Raw genomic sequence first — 26,798 nt, forward strand, 5'->3', positions numbered from 1 at the left:
GAACTGAATTATAATACTTTAGGAGTAATTCAAAAATAAAATTATGGGATCCTAGAATTGTAAAAATTTAAATAAAACTTAGAGATATTTTGTATATCGATATTAAACCTAGAGAAATTTTACTAATCTACCTTCCGGTTCAGGGCAAATTCAAAGAATTATATACAAAATCGGTCCCTGCCCCATACTCGGGGAAAAATTATATTTCCCCGTCCCCGCCCCGTCCTTGTTTAGGATCGGGGCAAACCCACCCCATTCGGGGCGGGGCGGGGTCCCGGTTTTACGGGGAAATTGGCATCCCTAATAATTGTTCTATTACTCCGGTGGCAAATGTGGCTGAAACAGAGGGAGACGTTCCCAATACAAGGCTGTCAGGGCTATTCGAACGGGCCTTGCCTTGCACTGTCTGAATCCGGTTTCACTGTGCTACCCGCCACCCAGGTTCATCATTCATGACATAATTGACATTCCATTGATTTCCGGGTAATCGGGTCTCACCTTTCTCTGAATTTAAGTGAAGGTCGCTAGCGCCGGGTATTTTAGCATCCTCCGACGAGTGATTATCACTTCCGGCAGGACAACGCACGGTAAACGCCAAATATAATCATATAAATAGATCGGCATGTGTCGGTTCCCGCTGAAAAAATGAAATAAGATGATTTAATTACTCTCTCCATGGCATCTCGTTCAGGAGGCACTTCAAGATTGTCTGCCATGCTACTCGTCTCTGTATTGCAGGCAAGAAATCGATCTGTCGTTTATTAGTTTCATTGATTTCGTTTTGATATTCTCACGAAGAATGTGATTATATTATGGATTTCACTTCAATAATATCTGTATTTTTCTCTTTTTTGTCTTATTGTTTATAATTTATGAGGTCTGGAATGTATTTTGCTGATATTCCAGCTATTTCTGTCATTTCTTCGGTCATCTAGGGCTATGGCTACTAGCTTAATTGTTGATAATCTTTCGATTATTATGATAATTTCTTTGCAGGAAAGGTTGTTATTTTTAGGGTTTTCTTTCTTCTCTACATCTTTATTAATTAACCTGATTAGGAATTAAAGTAACGTGTGTTTTTCTTTTATTACTTCGATAAACTGCATTTTGGAATTGATTTCTTAAGTTCCTTCGGGTTGCACCCCATCCCCTGTTTATGAATTTCCACACGTGCCAGCTAGTATTTTGAGTTAACTCTGTATTTGGAAGAAGCTGCTGGAATAATATGTAATTACGCTTAGATCCATTTAGTCTACTAGTTTACTCAGCTCAAGGTCCAATCGAGTTTGCTTGAGGCAATCTTAAGCACTTGAACCACATTTTTGAATTAGAGTAAATTAAAATCTCTAGCCTAGAGTGAATTTACATCTATATTAAGTCACAATCCTATTGGATCATTGTCCTTTTTTAGATCATGAGATGAATACACGTTTGAACAGAGGAAGATTTTGTAGTTTGCATCTGTTGGATAAGGCTTTTTTATCATTGTTAGCTGAATTTTAAAGGTATCTGCAGAGCATGTTGTCAATGCAGTGAGCTGATGACTAGTTGCAATGTATGAATTTTATATAATGATGTGATCTTATATATTAGATGTGCTATAGAACATGTAGCATGTTTCTCTGATTTGCAAACATAAAAGGGAAGGTTGGACAAGCAAAATTACTGAGCAGCAAAAAGGAGGGGCAGGATTTTGGAGAAATGTACTAGAGCATCGGTGCTTTGGACAGTTTGGGAGGAAAGGAACACAAGAATTTTTGAAGATAAAGAAAGAAGGAAGCTCTGGTTGAAGTCATAACTCTAAGAGTGGCACACTGGGCTAAAGTCCGAAACTTTGCTTAGATTTTAAAGTTGAGAACTTCTTCAGGTCTTGGGGTGTAATTGTTGCCTCATCATCCAGAAAACATAAAATAGTTGAAGAGTAGTTACCTCCAAATTGTGGCTGGAAGAAACTGAATGTTGATGGAAGTTGTGTGGGCAATCCAGGTCCCTCAGGCATAGGCAGAATCATTAGGAATGAAGAAGGAAATATTATAGCCCTATACTCAGGGCCAGCTGAACAAGGTGGTGTGGTTAGATCAGAGCTATTGGCTGCAGTATATGGGGTTAAGAAGGCCAAAGATCTGGGTATTGATAGACTGGTCGTTGAGGGTGATTCGAGAACTGTTGTGAAATGGCTGAAGAAAGGGGAAGGGGTATCATGGTATCTAAGTAATGAACTCAGGCGATTTAAATGGCTGTCAAAAGACATGGCAATCCAAGTTAAATGGGTTAGGAGAACTTCCAGCAGTCTGATAGATGGTTTAGTTAAGCAAGGGGTACAAAGAAATTCCTTGTATTGGGCTCAATTGTTATTCTTGGATTGGGGGTCAGCTTCTCTGAAGCTGTTTTTCTCTTTCATTACTACCTCTTGTTGTAACTATTTCTCTTTTAATGAAATCATTTCTGTGTTGCTGATCAAAAAAAATTACTGAGCAGCGATATTGGATTTGTTATTTTTGATATAATGTAAGATTGGGGTGTTTGTGTGTTTGTCTTATTTTTGGGATATTGGAAAATACTCCATTAGTGGTTTTAACTTTGGGCAGTTTTTCTTTTTCTGCAGTGGGGGGTGTAAATGAGTTCTTTTTAGGGCAGGGGTGATTGTTGTTCTATTGTAATTCCTCTCCTTGGTGATTTCTTATCACCAGGTCTTGCATTCTCTTATTTTAATGAATTTTATGTTAAATAGAATGTAATCCCCTTGTTTATGGCAACTCTATACCAGCACAGTGTAGATTGGAAGAAAGCCTAAAAGAAATACTCCAATATTTCTCTTTCCTTTTAGGTTCTGTTTCTATTTTATATACCCTTACCCAACCGTGATATGATCAGTGATGCTTGAAGCCATTTGAGTAAATAACAATAAAAGACATATATAATACTTTTTTTTTATTATTAGACACATAATGATAGAATCCACATATAATACTATTTCAAAAGGGACCCATAAAACTTCAAAAAATTTTGTCCCAACTAGGCGGACTAGTTGTTAGTTGACCTATTCAATGCCCAGTTGTTCTAGGTGACTGCATCATGGTATCAACAGGCTACTTAGTGATGCAGTGGGAATGACCCTAAAGAGTTGCTAATTCTGTTTTATTTTCTGTTCTGTTGGAAGAAAATAGTTGCCCACCTAAGTATCCAATCCAATAGAATCAACTTGAGGTATATGTGAAATAATCAGATGAAACGTGCCCAAACCAGATGTAAGATGCTTTGCATTGAGACTGAATTTTCAAATTACCACATACAGGTAGAGCTGCATATTTTTGTTAGATGTTAGATCATAGATGCATTGGCATGGTTGTGTGGTCTACGTTTCAACTAGTTAGAAAATTCTGCATGAGGGCATATATTACTTCATTCACCATGAATGCTCAGGATTCCCATGTTTCTGCATATAACAGTTTATGTCATGGAATTCCAGCTAGACTTTTCAGGGTCTTAAAAGTTAAAATATTGAAGTTTGCCTTACCAACTTACATTTGGACAGGCCTGGTACCACCTAAAATTAAGGCTTGCAAAAAAGAAGACCCAATTGGTGCCTTTGACCTGACATGTGTTTTCTCTGTAGAGCAAGTCGTGAAACTCTCTCTCACTTACTAATCTCCTGTCCCTTCACTTTTAGCATTTGGGGGCATGTTTACCCTCTTTTGTTGCAGTTAGGTGCCACCAAGAAATGTGGGTCTATTGTTTGAAGCATCCTTCTTCAGCCTTCTGGGAGAAGGGGAAGATTCTATGGAAGTGCGTTAGAGCTGTAATTTTATGGGCTGTTTAGGAGGAAGATCCTTGCTCTCTCTTTGGGTGTATGTGGATCACTCCTCAGGGTGAGTGAGTCTCTTCAGCCCAAATTTCCTAAGGTAGACAAAGAAAAGAGGAAGAGCGACATGGAAAACAGTTAGGGCAGCAATGGTGTGGACTGTTTGGGAGGAAAGAAACGGAAGGATCTTCAATGAGAAGCACAGTTCAAAGGAAGAAATTGTGGAAACTATAAAGTTGAACAGTGGATAAAAACATTAGAGCTCTTCCTAAGCTATTCAGTGACTGACATGATAAGAGCGTGGAATGAAGTGGCACACTTTTCTAGTGTAAAAGAAAAAAAAAAGGTGATGGAATGGAAGCCCTTCAGGAAACCCGGGACTGGTAGGTATTGGTGGCCTGTTTAGAGACTCCTCAAGTAAAGTGATGGCAATGTATTCAGGCCCTTTAGGGGTAGAAGATTCACTAAAGGCTGAGCTGTTAGTGCTGCTACAAGGTCTAAAACTTGCTAAGCAAGCAAACCTACAAAACTTGGAGATCGAAGGGGACTCTAAACTGGTTATCTCTTGGACTACCACAAGGTGTAATGTTCTTTGAATTTATAGACATGCCCTGAGGGAAGTTGAAAGCCTGGCAAGAGAACTCAATGTCACTTTTTCTTGGATCAGAAGGACTGCAAATGGGATGACCAACTCATTAGCCAAGCAGGGGTCTATAGGCAGCAGTTGTTTTGGGCGTTATTGTAGTCTCTTTTTTGGGCTTGATTGATACCTTGTGATATATTGTAATTTTGTAACTTGATTTCTCACTTATTAATAAGATTAATTTCCCTTGCTGATAAAGAAGAAGAAGAAGAAGAAGAATGCAAGAATCCTTAAGAAAGAATGTAACAAAAAAGAGGCTATAATAAAAAACCGCTTAGTAAGGGTGGTGCTTTGGATGAAGACCTTACCCACCTTTGACTCTTATTCTACTAATGGTATTTTGAGAGATTGGTTTATAGTGGAAAATTCTACAATAATAAAATTTCCTATCCACTCTTCGGACACCACCAAATACACATCAGATTAAACTCAACTTTGATTGAAGAAGTATTGGCAATCCAGGGAGATCAGGTATAGGAGGGGTCTTTAAGGATCAAAATGACATGATTTTGGTACTATATAGCCCTGTCAAACTTTTAAAGGTGTTGGCGTTGGCTATTATAGGATGTAATTATAGACCTTAAATAAGATTATGTGTTCCATGAATTTGGTCTATGCTAATTTGTTTCGATATAAGAAATCTGGCAATTTCTTTGATACTGGAAGGGTATGATACCTGAAAATATTTAACCAATCAGAAACCCATGTGAATTTGAATGAATACCAGTTGAGTGACTACCAAATGGATGATACTGGTTGATTGGTTATCGCCTTTTCGGTAACATACCTTTTTGGTAAGATAGTTAGACTCATGAAGTTGAGCTATTTGGCATTCTTGACAGTGTTGGCCGGCTAGAAATAAGAGGAAGAGAAGAGAAGAAAAGAGAAGAAGAAGAGAAGAGAAGAGCGGAGAGAAGAAAGAAGGTTTTGCAATGTAACAGTACTGGCGGCGCCAGTCTTTATTTTACTATATATAGGGTGGCAGAAATAACAAGGGAAAAGACCCTTGTGCCCCTGAGTACAATAACCGACATAACATAAATAAAAAAACACTTTAATTAGCCAAACAGGCCCTAACATCTGCAACTAAGTTATTTTAACATTATTCTAACACTCCCCCTCAAGTTGGAGCATAGATGTCAATCATGCCCAACTTGTCACACAAATCTTTGTGCCACACATGATGGAGACCTTTAGTGAAGATATCTGCAAGTTGTTCTTCCGAGCTGACATATGGTGTACACACTTCTCCACTTTCAAGTTTCTCTCTGATAAAATGCTTGTCCACTTCAATGTGTTTCGTCCTGTCATGCAGAACTGGATTAGCAGCAATATTGATGGCAGCTTTATTGTCACAGTAGAGTGACATAGGATTGCTTACCGCGAAACCCAGTTCACCTAACAGATTTCTTATCCACATGATTTCCGCAACCCCATGAGCCATCGCTCTATACTCTGCTTCAGCACTGGATCTAGCCACCACACTTTGTTTTTTGCTTCTCCATGTGACAAGGTTTCCTCCTACAAAGGCACAATACCCACTGGTAGACTTTCGGTCATTGACTGCTCCTGCCCAATCTGCATCAGTATATACTTCCACTTTTAAGTGGCTGTTTCTGGAACAACAAACCAGCTCCAGGAAACTTCTTGAGGTATCTCAAGATCCTCTCTGCAGCCTCAAAGTGAGTTGTCCTAGGGCTGTGCATGAATTGACTAAGGACACCCACTGCATAGGCAATATCAGGCCTGGTCATAGACAAATACAAAAGTCTCCCCACGAGTCTCTGGAACATCTTTACATCTTTCAAAAACTCTCCCTGACTGTCTCCCAGATGGTGATTAGGTTCAATAGGTGAATCAAATGGTTTTACCCCCTACTTGCCTGTATCTTCTAGTAGATCTAGTACATACTTCTGTTGGGAAATAAAGATGCCCTTGTGAGAGCGGGCAACTTCAATTCCAAGAAAGTATCGTAAGAGGCCTAGATCCTTCACCTCAAATTTAGTGGCTAAGAATTTTTTTAGTCTCTGGATTTTAGCCTCCCAATCTCCTGTGGTCACTATGTCATCCACATACACAATAAGAGCTGCAATTTTACCTTCACCTTTTTTCACAAACAGGGTATGATCTGACTGGCATTGTTTGAATCCCATCTGTTGGACTGCTAAATGGAACTTACTAAACCAAGCCCAAGGTGATTGTTTCAACCCATATAGGGATTTTTTTAACCTGCACACCTTTTGTTCACTGCCTTTGGCACAGAACCCTGGGGGTTGGGTCATGTACACTTCCTCTTCCAAGTCACCATTCAAAAAGGCATTCTTGATGTCCAATTGGTGAAGATCCCAGTCAAGATTTGATGCCAAGGAAAGGAGAATCCGGATAGAGTTCATCTTGGCTACTGGAGCAAAAGTCTCTGCATAGTCCACTCCATATACCTGTGTGAAGTCTCTTGCTACCAGTCTAGCCTTGTACCTTTCAACAGTTCCATCAGCTTTGTGTTTTACTGTGAACACCCACTTGCACCCCACTGGTTCCTTCCCTTCAGGAAGATCTACCAACTCCCAAGTACCATTTTTGTGTAAGGCATCAATTTCTTCCTGCATTGCATCTGTTCATTCAGGTTTTGACAAAGCTTCTACCATGGTCTTAGGAACGGGGACACTATCCACAGAAGAGAGAAAGGCACGGTACGAAGGTGAAACATGCTCATAGGACACAAAATTGGAGATAGGATGATTAGTGGTACAAGATCTAACACCCTTTCTCTTAGCAATAGGAATATTAAGATCATTGGTGACAGGGGAATCAACATTTAAAGGAGCAATGGGAGCAAGTGTACCTGGCTGATGAGACGGATCTGCCTCGGGTGAATCCGATGATGTTGGTTGCATAGTGTCCGGCTCCACGGCTCTTGAACTCTGCTGGCTCTTATGGCGACGATGAAAAACCCGGAACGGAGGAGGATCGGGTAAAGGAGGTAGTTGAATTTGAGTCGTCGCCTGTTTCTCCTCAACCCTACTCTCCCCCTGAGGAGAAACCGAGAAAAACAGTTGACTCTCAAAGAATGAGACATCAATGGAAACATAGTACTTGCGAGCAATGGGATCATAGCAACGATACCCCTTTTGAGATGAAGGGTAACCAAGAAAAACACAAGGAATAGCTCGAGGGTCAAGTTTACCACAAGTAGGTGACAGGTTGTGGACAAAACAACGACACCCAAAAACACGCATCGGAATGGTGGACAGCGGGGCTGTAGGGAACAAGAGCTGATGTGGGGCCTTATACTCTAGTAGCCGAGAGGGCATGCAATTGATGATATATGTCGCACACAATACTGCATCCATCCAGAACTGTTTTGGCACATTCATATGAATCAGCAAGCCACGAGCAACTTCGAGAAGGTGACGGTTTTTCCGTTCAGCCACACCATTTTGTTGGGGTGTCTTGGCACAAGAGCTTCGCTGAAGTGACCCACTCGAAGCAAAGAACTTCATAAGATCACTATGGAAATATTCCTTTGCATTGTCCGACTGGAAGATATGGATTTCCGTTTGGAACTGAGTGAACACCATACGTTGAAAATCTTTCACAATTTGTGGCACTTCATCTCGAGATCACATAGGGTAAACCCAAGTGTATCGAGAATAATCATCAATCAAAGTAACAAAATACTTATAGCCAGCCGCAGTAGGTAGAGTAATAGGGCCCCAAACATCAGAATAAACAATATGAAATGGAAATTCAGATCTTTTATTTCGTAAAGGTAAAGAACTTCTACAATGCTTACTCAACTGACAAATTTGACACTGTAACTGACTCACTGACAAGGACTCAAACAACTTTGGGAACATAACTTTTAACGACTCAAAAGAAAGGTAACCTAAACGACTATGCCATAAATAGGCCTGACTCTCACTTGACGAACTCGTGGACTCAGTCGCCACTAGACCAGCATTATTCTCCAACACGTAGAGACCATCCACCATGCTTCCTCTACCAATCGTCTTCCCCGAGGTCAAATCCTGAAACACACATGAAGACAGAAAAAAAGTGACTGAGCAGTTCAAAGAGTGAGTAAGACTACTAATGGGCAGCAAATTAATAGGTAATTTCGGAACGTGCAGTACATTAGGAAGAGTAAGGCCAAGTGGGAGAGGTATGGTGCCTCGGCCAGCTATGGTAGAGAAAGAACCATCAGCCAGTCTCACCTTATCTCTCCCAGAGAGAAGGTTATATGTCTGAAACAAATTTGACTTACCGGTCATGTGATTTGAGGCTCCGGAGTTAATAATCCAAGGAGAATCAGTAGTATGAGATGACACATGGAAGGCTGTGGCATTACCTGATGTAGACGCAAATGAGGTAGAAGGAGTAGGCCCAGAATCCATCTGGCGGAGAGTCCGACCATACAATTCCAAATGTTCACGGAAGGAGTTGATAATATCTTCCTTAGGGTCAGAACTGGGATGTCTCTGTCGACGCCATATTAGCTGAGTTATACCTTTTTTGATTCTGCTGGCCTGGTTTCTTGCCCTGATCAGGTGCCGCTTTCTTACCCAAATCCTGTGCCCATTTAGGTTTTCCATGGAGATCCCAGCATGTATCTTTCGTGTGTCGTGTCTTCTGGCAATGAGTGCACCAAAGCTTGCTTTTATCATCTGATTTTTTCTGAGTGTCACCCCTTTTAAAGCCACCTCCAACATTTGTATCTGAATTTCCCTGGATAGCTAGAGCAACTGACTCCCCTTCTACACCATTCATCACACTTCTTCTACTTTCTTCTGACTGCACCAAGGCATACACCTCTTGGACTGATGGCAAGTCTTTGCTACCCAAGATCTGTACCCTGATGGACTCATATGACGGATTCAGCCCTAGGAGGAAGGCAAACACTCGTTGCTGTGATACAAGTGACTTATAGGCCTTTGCATCTTCATCACACTTTCAATTCACATTCTGATAGTGATCAAGTTCTTTCTAAATTGATGTCAGATCAGAATAGTACACCGAGAGACTCCTCTCCCCCTGCTTGCAAGTAGAAGATTCAGCTTGTAGTTGATATATCTTGGCATAGCGTCTCTGCTCTGAATAGGTGGACTTCGCTTGTTCCCATATCTCACAAGCAGTTTCAGCCCACATAAAAGTCTTCCTTACTTGTGGCAGCATTGAAACCAAGAGCCAAGACATCACCATACTGTTCTCTTGGTTCCACCTATCATGCTCAGCACTTCCATACTTCGGTTCCTTTACTCTCCCATTGATGTATCCTATTCTCCCCCTAGCAGTGATGTAGAGTTTTATTCCCCTAGACCACTCAAGGTAATTCAGACCGTCAAAAGGAATAACAGCCATGGGAAAGCTCATATCCACTCCCCCACTCACTCCATTGTGACTCCCTGAGATCTCTGAAGTAGCAGAATTCTCAGTCGACATGGTCAAGCAGTTAATCAGTTCCAAACACCGGACTTAGGACCCCTCCTTACTCCACAAAACAATGCTCCACTCAGGTCACACCCACACACTTGGGTTTAACAACCAGGTTAAGAACAAACTGTACCAAATTCCGAACAAAACAGAGGTAATATTCGGCAGATTTCAGACCTGTATAGTTTTAACAGTCCCCACCTACCAGAATTCCAGAATGTCTAACAGCCACTAATCAGCAGGAGAGATCCTTCTTACTTATAGTCAACTCAAACCATTGAGAAGACAGGTCATCCTTGACCTACAGTTGTCTTAACACATGAATAGGATCACACGATCCAAGAAAATTGGGGTTACACAGGTTCGACAGCATTCAGCCGCCCCAAACTCATAGGGTTTTTACTCGGCACATGACCAAGGAGGGTAAATAAGAGAAAAACAGGAGAACTGTACCAGTTGTAGCTATTTTGTAGTCCAGAATCAGATTTCTGTTCCGCCCAGGTTCTGCTAGTCTGTTCAATCTGTTCTCTGGGTTGATCGATCTGCTCTTGACAGTAGGGTTGATCGATCTGCTCTCTTTAATCAGTATTCCCGCTCTGATACCATCTTGACAGTGTTGGCCGGCCAGAAATAAGAAGAAGAGAAGAGAAGAAATGAGAAGAAGAAAAGAGAAGAGAGGAGAGAAGAAAGAAGGTTTTGCAATGTAATAGTACTGGCGGCACCAGTCTTTATTTTACTATATATAGGGCCGCCGAAATAACAAGGGAAAAGACCCTTGTGCCCATGAGTACAATAACCGACATAACAGAAATAAAAAACGAAATAAAAAAACACTTTAATTAGCCAAACAGGCCCTAACATCTGCAACTAAGTTATTTTAACATTATTCTAACATGCATAACATACTTTTACGTAATATACCTTTAATTTATTTTCCTAATTTTTTAATGTTTTAACTTATTAGGCATGAGGTACTTTTAGTTTGCAATGGGGCCATGTGGCACAACCCTTTTCTGTCTCTATCTTATTTTGCATTTTTTCTTTAAAATTAGATAGATATGTATGTCCTAAAACAGAAGTTAGGAAGAGGCTATATTCCCAAAGAAGAAATGTGAAAATAAATACTTGTGTATATAGGAAGCAAGGTTATAAATATTGACACAGGCCGATACACCAATAGGGCGCATTGGCCTGTGTCGGTGATTTTTTTTATGTTTTATTTATTTTTTTTTTCAAAACCAGTTCAGAGGGATTGGTTTAAGTCCCAGCTACCCTCTGAACCATGGTCTGACCTGATACAACCCCTGTAGGGGCGTATCGGGAAGCCATCAGCACGACACGTATACGTGTCGATACTTTGAACCTTGATAGGAAGGGTAAACACTTATTAATATTTATCTTTAATAAGAAATAAAAGAACACTTATGAATATTATCTTTAATAAGAAATAAAACTTCTGTTGATGTGACTTTTGGCCTACTGTGAATGACTTGCTTTCTCAAGTTATGGTTTCACTAACATGATTCAACTCCTATGATGTGGTAGAGTTAAATAAGATGCATTTATTTTGCTAATGTTATGGATATTACATGATTCATAACATCATTATTTAGTCCCTTATTATCTCTTTAATATTTCACTTGAGAAATTTGCCTTCTATGATTTATTTGATGCCATTCCCCACTGCGGTGTGGAAATTCCAAGTTCTCCTTGTCAACATATCTTCTTAAATTTCTCCATTCATTCATGTAGGTGCTGTTCCTTGTGGCTCTAGTTAGGGCAGATATATCAGATGCACCAGTAACGTAAGACCACTCAGAAACATGTCTATTATTGCAGATATTCAAAGAGTATATTTCACAGATTTATATACATATTTTTGGAGAGATTTAAACCTGCTAATCTTTGTAATATACTCTTTTTTTTTTCTGGCTATGCACTTTCAGTCAAAGGGAACTCAAAGGATATTGGCCCCTGCATGATTGTGAGCAATGCGGCAACAGAAAGGTTTCATGCTTTGTTTTATACATTCACTAAGTGAAATTCTGTCTCCATTATATTTAGCCATTTTAGTATCCAGTGGCTATTGTTTACTGACATGAAGTGGGCAATACTTTCCTGTTTCCAGACTATTCTAAAAGCTTTTTGCAGTACCCCTCTTATTCTTCCTCCACAGCTCAAAACCTACAGTCTTTTTGTTAGGGAAAAAATTATAAATTTGAATAAACGAATTGTTGTTCTGTAATTGCACAATGCGCATGTTTCTCATTCTAGTTGTGTTTGCCTTACTATTGATGTGTTTGAGTGGTGGTGGGGCCTATGTGTAGGTATGCTTTTTTTATCAGTTGGTGTGTTTATTGTGGACCTTTCTCATTTTAGTTGTTTGACTGACTCTTTAGGGACTGGGTAGCTTAGGCTAGCTCAACAATGGATCCTTAGTTGTTGATTGCCTATACATTCTTTTTTCAATACCAATAAAGATTCAATGATTAACAATCAAAAAGAAAAAGAATGCTGTAGTCTATTACATACTACATTTAAATTGTAGGTGGGGAGAAGCCAAGGGCCCTGCCCTAATTTTTCATGGTTTTTTTTTTCCATGGGTGGTGGTTGTTCTTTGAACTTTGGACTTTCTGTTCCTTTTTTTCCCCTATAACAAAGCTCTACTCTTACTGATTAAAAAGAACATAGCAACAAGTCCGGCAAAGTGCACCTAACAATGAACCTTGCTTGTGAACCCAGGTGCACCTTCTAAAATACTATATGTACCCTCAATTTTTTTAGAATTGATTCATTTATGATATCACGTAGACACCATTGATCAGTTCAGGTGCATGAGTTATAAGATCTTGAACTGCCATTTGTTTGGGTTAGTTCAATTTTAATAGAATTGGTATAAGTGACCCTAGTCTTGGAAACATGAACAACAACCTAGAATAAAAGATAAAGGCATTGCCATAATCAAATCTTGGAAGTTAATTAAAATTTTAAAATATCAGTACCACCCCAAAATAATGCCAAATTTTATGAGTTTCTAAAACAGGCATGGCCAAGTAAACATGCATAGATATTTGGATTTACGGTAAAAAAATAATAAAAGAAAAGCCCACCTACTAGCTCAATTATAAGGTGATGGTGCAATAGTATTGATTTGCATGTTAAAATGATTTGATGGATTAACTAATGATCTAGCAGATTATCTACTGGAGTGGAATCCTGGCTTTCTAGATCTACTCTCTCTCTCTCTCTCTCTCAATTTGGGAAACTTTCTTTTATACATTTATCCTTTTATGCTTATTAATTAATGTATTTCCTTGATCTGGAAACTGATCAGAGGGAAAGTAAAGAAAGCAAGAAATAAGGAAAAGAAAAGATTTCGCAGATTAGAAATAAACAAGTATATAGATAGGTAAATAAAAATTAAACTATTTCTTAGAAGAGATGAAAGATAACACTATTCCCAAGAACTATATCCTTAAGTTACTGGGCCATTATTATTGAAGCATGTCTTAACCTATGATACCCAGATACCTCTACAATTGTTAGTGTAAATTTTGTATCCAATAATGTAGCCCGTCATAACCTTGCTGTATTCAGGTAGCATAGGTCTTAACTGGTTAGCAATAATTGTAAGGTGAGCAAATGGGTAGGATACCTGGAATCAACCTCAAACCAACCAGGTTGGTTCCAGGGTCTAGGGGTTTACCCTACCTGAACTGGCCCTAAGAACCAGCCTTGGTTGGCCTAGGTGGAACCAGCCTCGGAACCGAATTTGCCTTAAAAATAAATCCCAAAATACTTTGATGATGTGAAGATTTGAACCCAAGTATTCATGGTTACAAAGACCATGGCCTCACTTAACCATTGAGCCACTTAAGTGAATTGATAATTTTTCTTCAATTTAATATTTGAATGTGTATAATAAGTAATGTAAAAGGTACTATTCACAAAATTTAAATCATAAAGATAAGCTTTGAACTATATATTCTCATTATTGAAAATCAAGTTTGAACATTATTATTGTTGCTGTTGTTGTAAATAACAGGTTCCATAGGTAGACCCTGGAACCGACCTCAGAACCACCAAGGCCAGGACTGATGTTGGAACTGGTCTTGATAGGGTGGGTTCTGGTTCCAAAAGCCTGGAACAGACCCCTACAGGGTAGGTTCCAGGATCTACCTTGGAACCGAACCGACTTGACCCATGCTCACCCCTATGGATTAATATACACGTATTATGGAGCTTGGCAAAACAGAACCATTAACTGTGGATGGAATTTGAGTGCCTACTGGAAAGAAAATGTAAATGAAGTGCTATTGTCATCTGTCAAATTTGGAATTTATCAGTGATTGCTTCTAAGCTGACTCCATATATTTGGGATAAGGCTTGGATGATCAGTGTTTCCTTATGAAGTGTGTAACTATTAGCATCAAAGAAATGATCACCAGGGTTTGAAATGGTATCAAATATTGTATTTATATGAAAAGTATTGAATTATCACCACTCTTGTTCATGTGACGACATCTTTTATTTAGTGTACTTATCTCAATCTCTTCATCTAATTTGGCTAAGCAGGTACAGGATTACAAAAAAATATATGCTTCAGCTGGTCAAGTTGACAACAATCCAGATGAAGAGGTATCCAATAAAATCTGTTCTCTTCATTATTTTCAAATTTAGTAATGATGGAGGGGTAACGAATTAAATTTATTTTCCTTGCTAAATCCAGATTAATAATAGAACACTAATCCTTGGGAGGGTTAAGAGTTTTTACCCCTCTGTATTTTTCTATATTAATATCTCTTAATAAAAGTATTTGTTATTTATCAAAAAATAAATAAATAATAGAACACTAATCCATTTAACTTTGTGCAGGACATTGAAATAATTGCAACATATAGTGATGCTTCCGGCAACATTCAAATCAACTCTGTCAGATCTAAATACCTGTCTGCTTCCTGGGTGTGGGAGAACCCTACTGATAAAAGGCACAATGATTTTAATGTTGTGCAGGTATTTCTCATCTCTCATCAAGCATGAGAATATAGACAAAATGCTCATTCATGTCAATTCCTATCAGTTTAAGAATACAGGAAGCCATATGGATACAGAACTTATAACCTATTATTAACTATAGTTTCATCTGTATTGGCAAAAGTTTTGCTAGTCAGGTTATTTAGAGAAGTATAAATAAACAAGAGACCTGCTGTGTGGCAGCGTTTTTAGGGTTATAAATGTGCCTCACATGTACTTGTTGAATTCTGCTATTCATGGGGCAACTTTCAACCAGGAAGCTTTTGCCAGTTTCCAAATGTCCAAAATAAGCCTTTTGTTGTAGGCATTTCTTAGAATTGAAAAATGAGAACTCTGGAAAAATAATGTTACTTTGGGAAGCTCCAGTACAGAAGTGAATGCTTGACAAATCCACCGGTCTCCTTTCTATGGACTCTCTGGAATGGTCATGTCATCCTTGTATACATTAAATAGGTCATGCCAATTAAAATATAATAGGTTGTAATGTCCAGAATATATGTCCAAAATTTTGATTTGACTACCTTTTCCTTCTGTATTAATAACACTGCTATTTGTTTCCATCTTACTGCTTTCTTCAGGCAAGAGAAGATTCATTTCAACATGTGATGAGTGGAATGGATGATAGAAGTGAGCTTTCTACTGATGAACATCAATTCAAGGATGGAGGTATGCAGTATCAACCAACCATCACAATGAACCCAATAAAGCTCCAGCGACAGGTGAACTGTCAAATTCTTCTAATCACAAATTCTAAATATATTTAGGACAATGGATTCAGGGTGGTCATGTTTTTTAGTTTTGCAGAAACTGCGACAGACAAGGAGGGAACTTCGAACTGCAGAACTCATCCACCAGAACAAAGAGTCTGAAAAGCAAATGCAAGCAGCAGCAATTGAACAATCCAAACAGCTCAACACTACAGTCAAGGGAAGGTACAGTATATGGAGGAGAGAATACGAAAGTCCAAATTCTGACTCCACCTTGAAGCTTATGAGGGACCAGATCATAATGGCAAAAGCATATGCAAGCATTGCTTTGTCCAAGAAAGATCATGGTCTCTATGAATCCTTGATGAAACACATCAAAGACAATCAACGTGCTATTGGAGAAGCAAATTCTGATGCTGAGTTACATCCGAGGTATCTCCACTTGACCTTGTAAAGGTTATCACATAGTATTTAACACTTGAAGTTTCTTGGTGTTCATGCTCCCTCTCTCTCTCTCTCTCTCATATGTTCAGTGCACTTGATCGAGCAAAAGATATGGGTCATGTCTTATCCACGGCAAAGGACCAGTTATACAATTGTGTTGTAGTAGCAAGGAAGTTAAGGGCCATGCTTCAATCAACTGAGGAGAGTATCAATGCACTGAAGAGGAAAAGTGCCTTCTTGATCCAGCTAGCTGCAAAGATTGTACCTAAACCATTGCATTGCCTCCCATTGCAGCTCACAACAGACTATTTCATGCAGAATCACAGAAATAAAGAAATTGTTAACATAGAAAAACTGGAAAATCCTTCTCTATACCATTATGCCATATTCTCTGATAATGTGCTTGCCACATCTGTGGTTGTCAATTCTACCTTTCTGCATGCAAAAGAACCAGAGAAACATGTTTTCCATATAGTCACAGATAGACTGAACTTTGCAGCCATGAAGATGTGGTTCCTTGTCAACTCTCCTGCAGGTGCTACAATCCAAGTTGAGAACATTGATGATTTTAAGTGGCTAAATTCTTCTTACTGTTCGGTTCTTCGCCAACTTGAATCTGCACGAATCAAGGAATATTATTTCAAGGCAAATCATCCATCTTCCCTTTCTGATGGATCTGATAATCTCAAGTACAGGAACCCTAAATACCTGTCTATGCTGAACCATCTAAGGTTTTACCTTCCTGAAGTTTACCCAAAACTGGAGAAGATTTTGTTTTTGGATGATGATATTGTAGTTCAGAAGGATTTGACACCTCTTTGGTCTGTCGACCTGCATGGAATGGTTAATGGTGCAGTGGAGACCTGTAAAGAGAGCTTTCATCGGTTTGACAAGTATCTCAACTTCTCTAACCCAAAAATATCTGAGAATTTTGATCCAAATGCTTGTGGGTGGGCATTTGGAATGAACATCTTCGACTTGAAGGAGTGGAAGAAGCGAGATATTACTGGGATATACCACCATTGGCAAGACATGGTAAGAAATTATTTAAGTGTCCATTTGAGCTACCTACAGTCTTTTTACTGGCATGCATTTCCCTCTATGTTGATCTAATATTTTTAATACAACATTAGATGAACTTAAGGAGCAGCATTTTCCTATTTGAGTCCTGAATTTTTCTTGGGCAATGTAAATGCTCAACTCTGCTTTTCCCTTTTTTTCCTTCCATTATCAACCAGACCTTAAAAAATTTATTGATTAAAAAAGAAAAAAACTGAAAATATGCCATTTCATGTACCAATACTGCTGAAAAATCTCAGGGCTTTGCTTTATCTGTTTCTTGGGTTTATACTTTCCTTGGTGTTCTACTGATATAGGAAATCTCTTGTGTAGAATGAGGACCGTACACTCTGGAAGCTTGGAACTCTGCCACCAGGACTGATAACATTCTACAACCTGACATATCCACTGGATCGGAGTTGGCACGTATTAGGACTTGGCTATGACCCTGCACTTAACCAAACAGAGATAGACAATGCAGCTGTCGTTCATTATAATGGGAACTACAAGCCATGGCTGGATCTGGCTGTGACCAAATACAAGTCCTATTGGTCCAGATACGTTATGTATGATAATCCTTATCTTCAACGGTGCAACATTAATGAATAGTCAGCATATGTTTGACGTATATTTCTCAATTCTACATTGTCATCTTTTTTTTTCCTCGTTACATTCTAAAGTATAAATGGGTCTTTCATTACTTTAAATTATCTTTCCTTCATTCTGTTCATGGCATCAATGCCATTGCTAACGTGGGATACGCATCCGGAGAAATTGTGTTGTGGCCTCAAAGATGGAGAGGTCAAAACCCGTTCAGATGGTCCAAACGGATATTCCACTTTCCTTGGTTGTGCTGCTTATCTCTATATGTTTCAGGAAACCTGCCGTGGACATGCCCTGATTCTTTCACTATTATTCCTATTCCAATATATGAATTACCAACCATTCTAGAATCTAGAATAGAAAGAGAGGTTGGCTGCATTCCATTCGCTAGTAGCATGAGACCATTTGTTCCGGAGGCGCCTATTTCTGAACTAGAGACCTCCACCATCTTGAACCTGACCCCTCACGTTATTCAAACACCAGGGATGCGTCCTCTAGCCATTCTTTCCAATTCAAGATTCCCTAACTGGAATATGATGATTAAACAGTCATCCTTCCACGGGCAGTGGCAAGAGGTACTTTCTCAATATTATGAAATGAGGACGGCAGGGTTTCAACTATTAGACCATTCTGTGTTACCTGCCATTCTCAAAGCCTGTGCAAAACTTCAATCCTTGAAGCAAGGCAAGTCAGTGCATGCATATATGATCAAACAGGGTTTAAAATCATCCACTTCTATTGCCAATTCCACCATGGACTTTTACGTGAAATGTGGAGCCATGGATTCTGCTCTAGGGATTTTTTATTGCGCAAGGAACAGGGATTCAGTTTCTTGGAATATAATAATCCATGGATACCTAGAGCAAGGTGCATTTGAGGAAGGGTTATGTTTGTTTAGACAAGCTAGGGTAGCAGCCTTTGTGCCCATTATCTCCACTATTCTGCTTATACTTCAAGCTTGCCGAAGTCTCAGCATCCAAGCAGGCTTAACCATTCACGCTTTCATAATCCGGAGTGCTTTCTCTACTGTTGCTTCGGTTCAGAATTCCCTGTTGAACATGTATGTGGATTTCGCAAATATGGATTACGCACAACAACTGTTCGATGAAATGCCTGAGAAAGATGTAATCTCTTGGAGTGTGATCATTGGGGGTTATGCAAAATGTGGAGGAACTGGCGTTGCAATACGGTTGTTCCGAGACATGATATCTGGGTTCGAGGTCAAACCAGATGGGCTTATCATGGTAAACTTTCTTAAAGCCTGTGCCAATGCTGGGGACATTGTTCTGGGAAGAGTAGCTCATGGTCACGTGATCAATAGAGGTTTAAACATTGATTCCTTTGTAGCAAATTCTCTGGTTGACATGTACTCCAAGTGTGAAGACATCGACTCTGCTTTTAAAGTCTTCCATGAGATCCCCAATAGGAACATCGTTTCTTGGAATTCCATGTTGTCGGGATTTGTTCATAATATGCAGCACTTAGAAGCCTTAGTTCTGTTTGATTCAATGGGGGAAGCTGGAATTGAGGCTGATGAGGTGACTCTGGTAAATCTTCTTCAAGTGTGTAAAAACCTTACTTGCACAGTTAAGTGCAAGTCCATCCATTCGACGATAATCCGGAGAGGGTATGAAGTGAATGAGTTGGTGTTGAATTCTTTAATTGATGCTTATGCCAAGTGCGGTATGGTTGAGCTTGCCTGGAAGTTATTTGGACGAATGAAGAGAAGGGATATGGTCTCATGGAGCACAATGATTGCAGGGTTCGCACATTGCGGCATGCCCGACGAAGCAATAGCGACCTTCCAAGAGATGAATCGGGCACAGGAGAGGCCAAATGCGGTTACACTGCTGTCTCTCTTGGAGGCTTGCTCGGTTGCAGCTGAACTAAGAAGGTCAAAGTGGGCCCATGGGTTTGCAATTAGGAGAGAATTGGCAACAGAAGTGGCCGTCGGAACCGCCATACTAGATATGTATGCAAAGTGTGGGGCAATGGATGCCTCACGAAGAGTGTTTGACCGAATGCCGAAGAGAAATATTCTAACGTGGAGTGCGATGATTGCGGCATATGGTATGAATGGCCGTGCGCATGATGCACTTGCTTTGCTTGCCGAGATGGAAGTGCATGGACTTAAACCAAATGCAATCACCATCCTTTCAGCGTTGACAGCATGTAGCCATGGAGGATTAGTTGAGGAGGGGCTCTCTTGTTTCAGAAGGATGGTTGCAGATCATGGTTTGGAGCCTGGTTTGGAGCATTACTCGTGCATCGTGGACATGTTGGGCCGGGCAGGGAAGCTTGACTGTGCAGCTGATTTGATCAAGAGAATGCCGGAAGGGGGGGTCAAGGCCGGAGCAAGTGCTTGGGGTGCACTCTTGAGTGCATGTAGGAATCATGGGAACAGCGAACTTGGTGAAGGAGCTGCATCTCGTGTCCTTGAATTGGAGCCTTCAAATTCCGCTGGATATCTGCTGGCCTCAAGCATGTATGCTGCGGGCGGGATCTGGGATGAGGTAGCGAGAATGAGGTGTCTGATGAAGGAAAGGGGTCTAAAGGTGGTCGCTGGTTACAGCTTGGTGCATGTAGAAGACAGAACATGCAGATTTGTTGCAAGAGACGTGTCCCACCCACAGGCTGAGGAGATACATGCCACGGTTCTACAGTTGCATAAGTGCATGAAAATGGATGAAAGAAAGCACTGAGGAAATGAGCAGGAAGCTATACCCCACTACCTGCGATTAGGGTTCACATATGAGCAGGGGATTGAAGCCCACCTGGACCCTGGTGTCAATTAGACCGGATTTGGTCCAATTCAATCCGGTCTAATATGAGTCCTTTACAAATGGACCAGGTCCAATCCAGTCTGATGAATAGTTTGGACCATTTTGGACCGGTCCAATTCAATGTCTGGACCAATCCAAACCTGGTCCATTGATACCTGTGTTCTTATTTTCTATCAATGGACCAGATATTAGTTCAATCTGACCAAGTCCAATATAAATACATTATAGATGGACTAGGTCCAATCAATCCATTAAATACTTTGATCCATTAAGTCTGGACTGGTTCAATTCAATATAATCAATATGTTTTATTGGTCTACCCAATCCATGAAACTGATTCTGATTTGGATGGATCCAACCCAAAACCAGTCCATTGACACCCTTACCCACTAATATAATGACTCCGGATCTCCTGCCCATGAGAACTCTGCCCACGCCTACCCACAATATACTACCCCGTGAAGCCTTTGACTTTTTCTAGTGATTGTCTTCCAAATATTCCTCGTTAGATTGGTTGGTTGGAAAAGGTTTACGTAGAAAAGAGAGTAATAGAACTTTGAGGATTTCCTCTGTCTGGGAGTTTGGATGGTTAGACCATCTTATAAGGATGGTGTCTGTGAAGCCATATGCTTAAAAATGAAAATCATACGCTCATCTTTTGTTTTTTAACCAAGTTTTGCAGTATTGGGATTTTGCAGTTTTAACAGAGAAGATTAGTATCATCTCTAGTTGCATGCCCTTCAGCCTTGTTCTTATTTTTCTTAGACAAGCAAGCATAAAATCAACCTAATTTTAATTTTACTTTTTGTTCTTTTCTTCTGTTTTCTTACGCTATTTTATTGTGAAAGATTTTCTTTTAGGAGAGAGCTAAGCTAGTTTTACTTCTTCACTGTTTTTCTACCTCTGAGGAAAGAAAACCAATTTGATTTTCCTATTTGCCAAACTGAAAAATGGCGTTCTTTTAGATTTTCTTTCTTCCATTTTCTTTGCAACCAAACACCATGGTTTTCTCTTTCCAAGTTAAATTTGCGATAAATCCCCTTTTGGTTACTACGGAATAGAAAAAAGGAAATGATTTTCTTCTAAAACAGCTCGGTTGTAAAAATTGTCACATAAATGTGAATATGTACATTTTTTATAATGCCAGCTGGTAAAGCCTGCGATTGGGGTTTCCTGGGGCCCAACCCACCTTCAGCCTAGAGCTGTTTTCACTTTCCAGTAGGGCATCGCCACTCCTTGCTTGATTCCCTTTAAAATTCAACTAAATAAATAAACAAATAAAAGAAAAAAAAGGTTTGTATCTTTTCTCTCTTTTTTTGGGTAAGGCTGCTTTTGGCAACAATGCAAAGGGAGTGTAAATCCCGGTTCAGGGTAAACTTGCATTCTGGTTCACTTTTGCCTGTGTTTGGCAATATTATATTTATGCATTGGCAAATGACAGACCAATGCATATTTACATTGATAATACGATGTAAAAGTACATCAATAAAAAAGAAGTAAATTTGCATTCAAGTGGGCTTTTGATTAAAAAAAAAGGCATATGCTTTATTGGAATTCATGTTTGCATCTATTACAGCTAAAAGTCTGTTTGGTAAGAAAGTAAATTTGTTAGTGCAAAACTAACCCAATTTTGCAATTTATATAAACCGTTTTACACTACATATTTGCATTCACACTTATTTGCATTGTTTCCTAACGCAGCATAAAGATTATTTCATTAACCAATGAACATCATAAAGAATCGGGATCTCCTGCTCACAAGAATCCTAATGGTAACATGGAGCATGTTTAACACTGAAGATGTTTCCAATGTACAGCTGTAGTGTTCTATGGATAGGTATAGGTAGGATCGTTGTGGGTAGGAGATATGAGCTTGAAAATAAGCATAAGGAATAAAACAGAACAAACAACAAATACCAAAAAGCATTAAGAAACAAACTAAAAGGTTAAAGCCCTGTTTGGATAGACTTTTATAAAGTACTTTTGAAAGTATAAAAGTACAAAAAATAGACATAGTGTTTGTATTATATACTTTACATTTTTTTTCTTTTATACTTTTAAAAGTATGAAAAACCCCAAAAGTACCAAGCAAGCTTTTTAAACTTCATGCTTTTGGCAAAACAGTACTTTTGTTTTCGTGTGACCACCCTTTGATAAAACTCTCGACCCTACCTCTGTTTTCCGTTACTAGAGTCGAACCGTGGTCGCTAGTCTTAGACCGCAGAACCACTAGAAACCATCACCAAAAGTACAAATGGATGTGCTTTTGCTAAACAAAAAAAAATGGTACTTTTGTTTTGAAAATGCATACCTTTTAAAATTTTTTACCCAGTTTTCAAAACAAAAATACCAAAGTAAAAGTATTTTATGTATTTTAATAATTTTATACTTTGGTAATTTTAAAAGTACAAAAGTAAGTCTATCTAAACAACACCTAAGAGAACTATTGCACCCTACAACTAAGCAGCTATAACAACCACTAATTAAAAAGTTAATAATTAATAATTCTACTAATTAAAAATTAATAAATTAACAATTAATTAAATCTACATGGAAACTTACACTTTTAAATCCATACATAATAAATTAATTTATTAATAATTCTAATAACATAAAAACTTACACTTTTAAATTCTACATGGAAAAATAGTGTTTTCATCTAGGTGGTGGTAAGAAATTAAACCATTTTTTATCAAATGGGTCAATTCATGTTGCCACAATTAAACAATAAAATTTGAAAAATAGATAAAATGTAAAAAGAAATATAAAAATTAAAGAAAAAAATGGAAACATTTTTAGCATCATATATTTGACATATTAAACAATAATAAGGGTGTGGAACTTTCTTTTTTACTAAACTATCCCTATATGCGAATTTAGTCCTTTAATTGTGAGGGGTCAATTGGGTGAATCCATTATGTCATAGTTAAATAATAAAATATTTAAAATAGAAAAAAAATCACAAAGTATAAAAAATGGGCCATTTCTTTGATATTTTTTATTAATCATATTAAATAGTTGTAAAGAATAATTATTTTTATTGATAATGGAAATGAAATACAAATTTTAAAACCAACCAAAAAAATGAAAGTGATTTCCTATTTGGTTAGGATCAACAGTTCAACTTTTAGGTCAAATGTGTCAATATTTAATGTCATAATAAAATAATAAAAAATTAAGAAAAAGATAAACTGAAAAATAAAAAATACATAAATTTTGCAATAAAAACATTTGGGTGCATCTCTAATATTGTATATTCATCATATTAAAAAAAAAACAAGTGTGATAAATAAGAATTATTTTGATACATATGGAAATATAAAAATTGTCAAAACTGTAATTTGAATTTATTCCCTTTATAATTGTAAGGGCAACAAATGTAATTTGAACTATAATTTTTCACCTCATTCAAACCCCTCACATTAAGTCATATATTTGAGGTGCTAACGTCTATTCTCTCTTATTAAGTCCTATATTTAAGTTATTTTTTCACTAATAAATGCTACTAATTAGATATATGTCCAATAATTTTAAGAATATAAAACCATAATCCAATTGATAACTAAGCAATTCAACAATCCAAATAAAATTGATCAACCCATGAAGTCATAGTTGGATAATCAAATTTTTAAATAGAAATAAATATAAAAAATTACAAAATATAGAAAACATTAAGACACATTTATAATATTTTTTATTAATCAAATTAAAAAGTAAGAGTAATAAACAAGAATTAGTTTTATTGATGTTGAAAATGAAATATATAATATAAAACCAGTCAAAAATTAAATTATTTTTCTGTTGGACGGAGATCAATAGTTCAACTTTTGGGTCAAATGTGTTAACCTTTAATGTCATAATTAAATTATAAAAAATAATGAAATATAAAAACACAAAAAAAATGAAACAAAATAGATAACTTTTACAAAAAAAAAATGAATATTTGGACACATGTGTAATATCATATATCTATCATATTAAACAAAGTTTGTGTACACATATAGAAATAAAAAAATACAAAAAAAATTGAACACATCTATAATTCTAAATTTATACTACTACTAAAAACATGAATAATGAATAAGATTATAGAACTTTCTTTTAACTAAAATTACACCATTTTTTGAATTTAATCTCTATTTAATTGTGAGGTTTAAAATGTAATTTCAACTATTACTTTTCACATCATTCAATTTCCTCTTTTTAAATCTTACATTTTTTTATAAATGAACAAAAAAGATACACTATGAAGATAAAACATTACAAAAAAAGAGTCCAACCAAGCAGCTAGGCATATTAATGGTACCTAAAACTTTGCAGCCCAATATGAAGTGTTTACATAATCAAATTTGGATTTTGCAATGTTCATTCAATTAATATAATAAAAAAATAAAAAATACATATATAAAAACAAAAAAAACATGATTTTTAAAAAAAAAATGGATACATTATTACCATCATTATGATCATCTAGAATTGCCATGTGCAAAGCACATGCATACTTACTAATAAAATAGAAAAGGCATAATGGAACTTATCAATGAACGTTTTTCAAATCCAAAATGCAGAAGAGATGTGGAAACATTGTCGAGATCTGAGAATTGCAATTAATAGGAGGGTTGAGTCATGCCACTTTGTCACTCTCCTTAAAACCGCATTTTTCCTTACGGCGTAGCTAGGTGAATGCAAATCGGTCGCCAAGACAAAACAGCCAACAGGCTACGGGTAAGCGTGCATTCGCTTACCAGATCTTCGTGAACCACCAAAGGTAATGCTTAGGAAAGATGAATGGCAAAGAAGATAAAAACTATATTGTGTGAGTTTTGTATTACTAGGTCAACCAACACTCTTTATGTAGTGCTTTTAGTCACTTGAACATACATAGAGTTGTCTGTTCATAGACAGAGAGATGTGTCACTCTAGAACAAGCACCAGCTTGAAGAGACGCAAGCATAAGAGAAAGAAAATGTTTAAAAAAAAATTAAGTTTAAGTTCAAACCAAACGGCGGTTAAGAAACAATAATCAATGAGAAAAAATGATAGGGTGTGGCATGCATGTACCACAACCACGCTCCGACACGGCTCGGCACACCCGTGTATGAAAAGCACCCCCAATCCCCCTCACATGCATGTAGTGATATATAGTGCTTTCCTCCTATGAGTCCTTACCCATAGAGGAAACAAGCCTACTAATATACTCAAGTCTATCTCTTTTCCAAGCAATGTAAAATAAGAGGTCTTCACCTACATACAAGAGAAAGAAAGATAGAAAGGACAAAAGTAAAAAGAGGGGGTGAGATTCTTAAAATTTTGAATCTCGCTCCAACAAGAAACACTATTGCAAAACACAATGAACAATGTCTTGTGAAAGAAGATGATGAGTAGTATTTTTTGAAAAATAATTTTGAGATTTTGAAATATTTCAAATGCATGTGACATTGCGTGCATCAAATAACTAAAAAAATGATAACGGTAGGGCCTAAAGTGACAATTTTCGGGAGTTTAAGCATGACATGTTTTGAACTTCAGTAACATAAAAGTCAGCTAACCCCAGTATTAATTTACGATTTACCTATTTACCAACAAAAGATTACGATTTACCCTAAATCATAATAAATCAATATCAGTGATTTTAGTAAATAACCCTTAGAATTAGATTATTGATTTTGGTGATGACTCGAATTCGACTACTTTTGGTAGCCCGGTCTAAGGTTGCAAATAAATCGGATCAGGTCTGATTTGAATCTGATACCGATCCGTTAATAGACGGATTTAGATATTCTTCTTGATCCTAATAAATCGGATTGGATCGGAAAAGTCAATCCATTAACTTAATGGATCAAATTCGGGTATTGGCTGATCCAATCCGTTGTGACTCGATCTGATCTGTTAATTATGAGATATTATATATTACATATTATTTAGATATTATATATATGTTTATTCTATATATTATTTATATAATTATATATATTATATATTTTAATATATTGTTATATTATATAAATAATATAATATATTATGTATATTACACAATATAAATATAATTCTAATCAAATTGGATATTTGATAATACATTTGAATTTGAATCTTATCATATTCAGATCAGTCAAATTTTCTTAACAAATCAAATTGGATATCCTCTTACTGAATCCGAACCGATCCGTTTGCAGCCCTTCCCTGATTGCATCGTGTTGTGTGGGCTTCTCATTTTTCTTAGGGAAAATTCCCGATAGATACCCAAACTTTTGAAATGCAACAATCTAGTACCTGTTGTTAACCAGTTGTTAAGT

At 37.6% G+C, this 26,798-nt stretch overlaps 2 protein-coding genes across 3 annotated transcripts; both read left to right on the forward strand.

Moving 5' to 3' along the window:
• Nucleotides 1–358: 358 nt before the first annotated feature.
• Nucleotides 359–17,826, forward strand: GAUT3 (galacturonosyltransferase 3). Of its 2 annotated transcripts, XM_088887886.1 has the most exons (9): nucleotides 362–738; nucleotides 11,628–11,680; nucleotides 11,822–11,882; nucleotides 14,451–14,513; nucleotides 14,751–14,888; nucleotides 15,488–15,628; nucleotides 15,714–16,048; nucleotides 16,150–17,095; nucleotides 17,453–17,826. In XM_088887886.1, exons 1-9 carry the CDS (start codon nucleotides 676–678, stop codon nucleotides 17,726–17,728), a joined length of 2,076 nt encoding a protein of 691 aa, XP_088744012.1. In that variant the 5' UTR covers nucleotides 362–675; the 3' UTR covers nucleotides 17,729–17,826. The 2 variants fall into 2 exon arrangements, with proteins under 2 accessions (XP_088744013.1, XP_088744012.1); XM_088887887.1 differs by lacking the exons at nucleotides 14,451–14,513; nucleotides 14,751–14,888 and having other exon boundaries at nucleotides 359–738.
• Nucleotides 17,827–17,973: 147 nt separating this feature from the next.
• Nucleotides 17,974–20,823, forward strand: LOC104603761 (Tetratricopeptide repeat (TPR)-like superfamily protein). Its single transcript, XM_010267879.3, has one exon. The coding sequence runs from the start codon at nucleotides 18,118–18,120 to the stop codon at nucleotides 20,422–20,424; it is 2,307 nt and encodes a 768-aa protein (XP_010266181.1). The 5' UTR covers nucleotides 17,974–18,117; the 3' UTR covers nucleotides 20,425–20,823.
• The last annotated feature ends 5,975 nt before the right edge of the window (nucleotides 20,824–26,798 follow it).

The sequence above is a fragment of the Nelumbo nucifera genome, chromosome 5 (genome assembly GCF_055504915.1).
Source record: "Nelumbo nucifera cultivar China Antique chromosome 5, China Antique-T2T, whole genome shotgun sequence".
NCBI classification, from domain to species: Eukaryota; Viridiplantae; Streptophyta; class Magnoliopsida; order Proteales; family Nelumbonaceae; genus Nelumbo; species Nelumbo nucifera.

What these genes read in the sequence shown, in the direction of transcription:
- LOC104603761 (XM_010267879.3), top strand. Translation starts at nt 18,118, where the DNA reads ATGAGACCATTTGTTCCGGAGGCGCCTATTTCTGAACTAGAGACCTCC.
- GAUT3 (XM_088887886.1), top strand. Translation starts at nt 676, where the DNA reads ATGGCATCTCGTTCAGGAGGCACTTCAAGATTGTCTGCCATGCTACTC. An exon ending in AGCAATGCGGCAACAGAAAG is followed by an intron (nt 11,883 to 14,450) that starts GTTTCATGCTTT and finishes TTGGCTAAGCAG; the next exon opens with GTACAGGATTACAAAAAAAT. An exon ending in ACAACAATCCAGATGAAGAG is followed by an intron (nt 14,514 to 14,750) that starts GTATCCAATAAA and finishes AACTTTGTGCAG; the next exon opens with GACATTGAAATAATTGCAAC.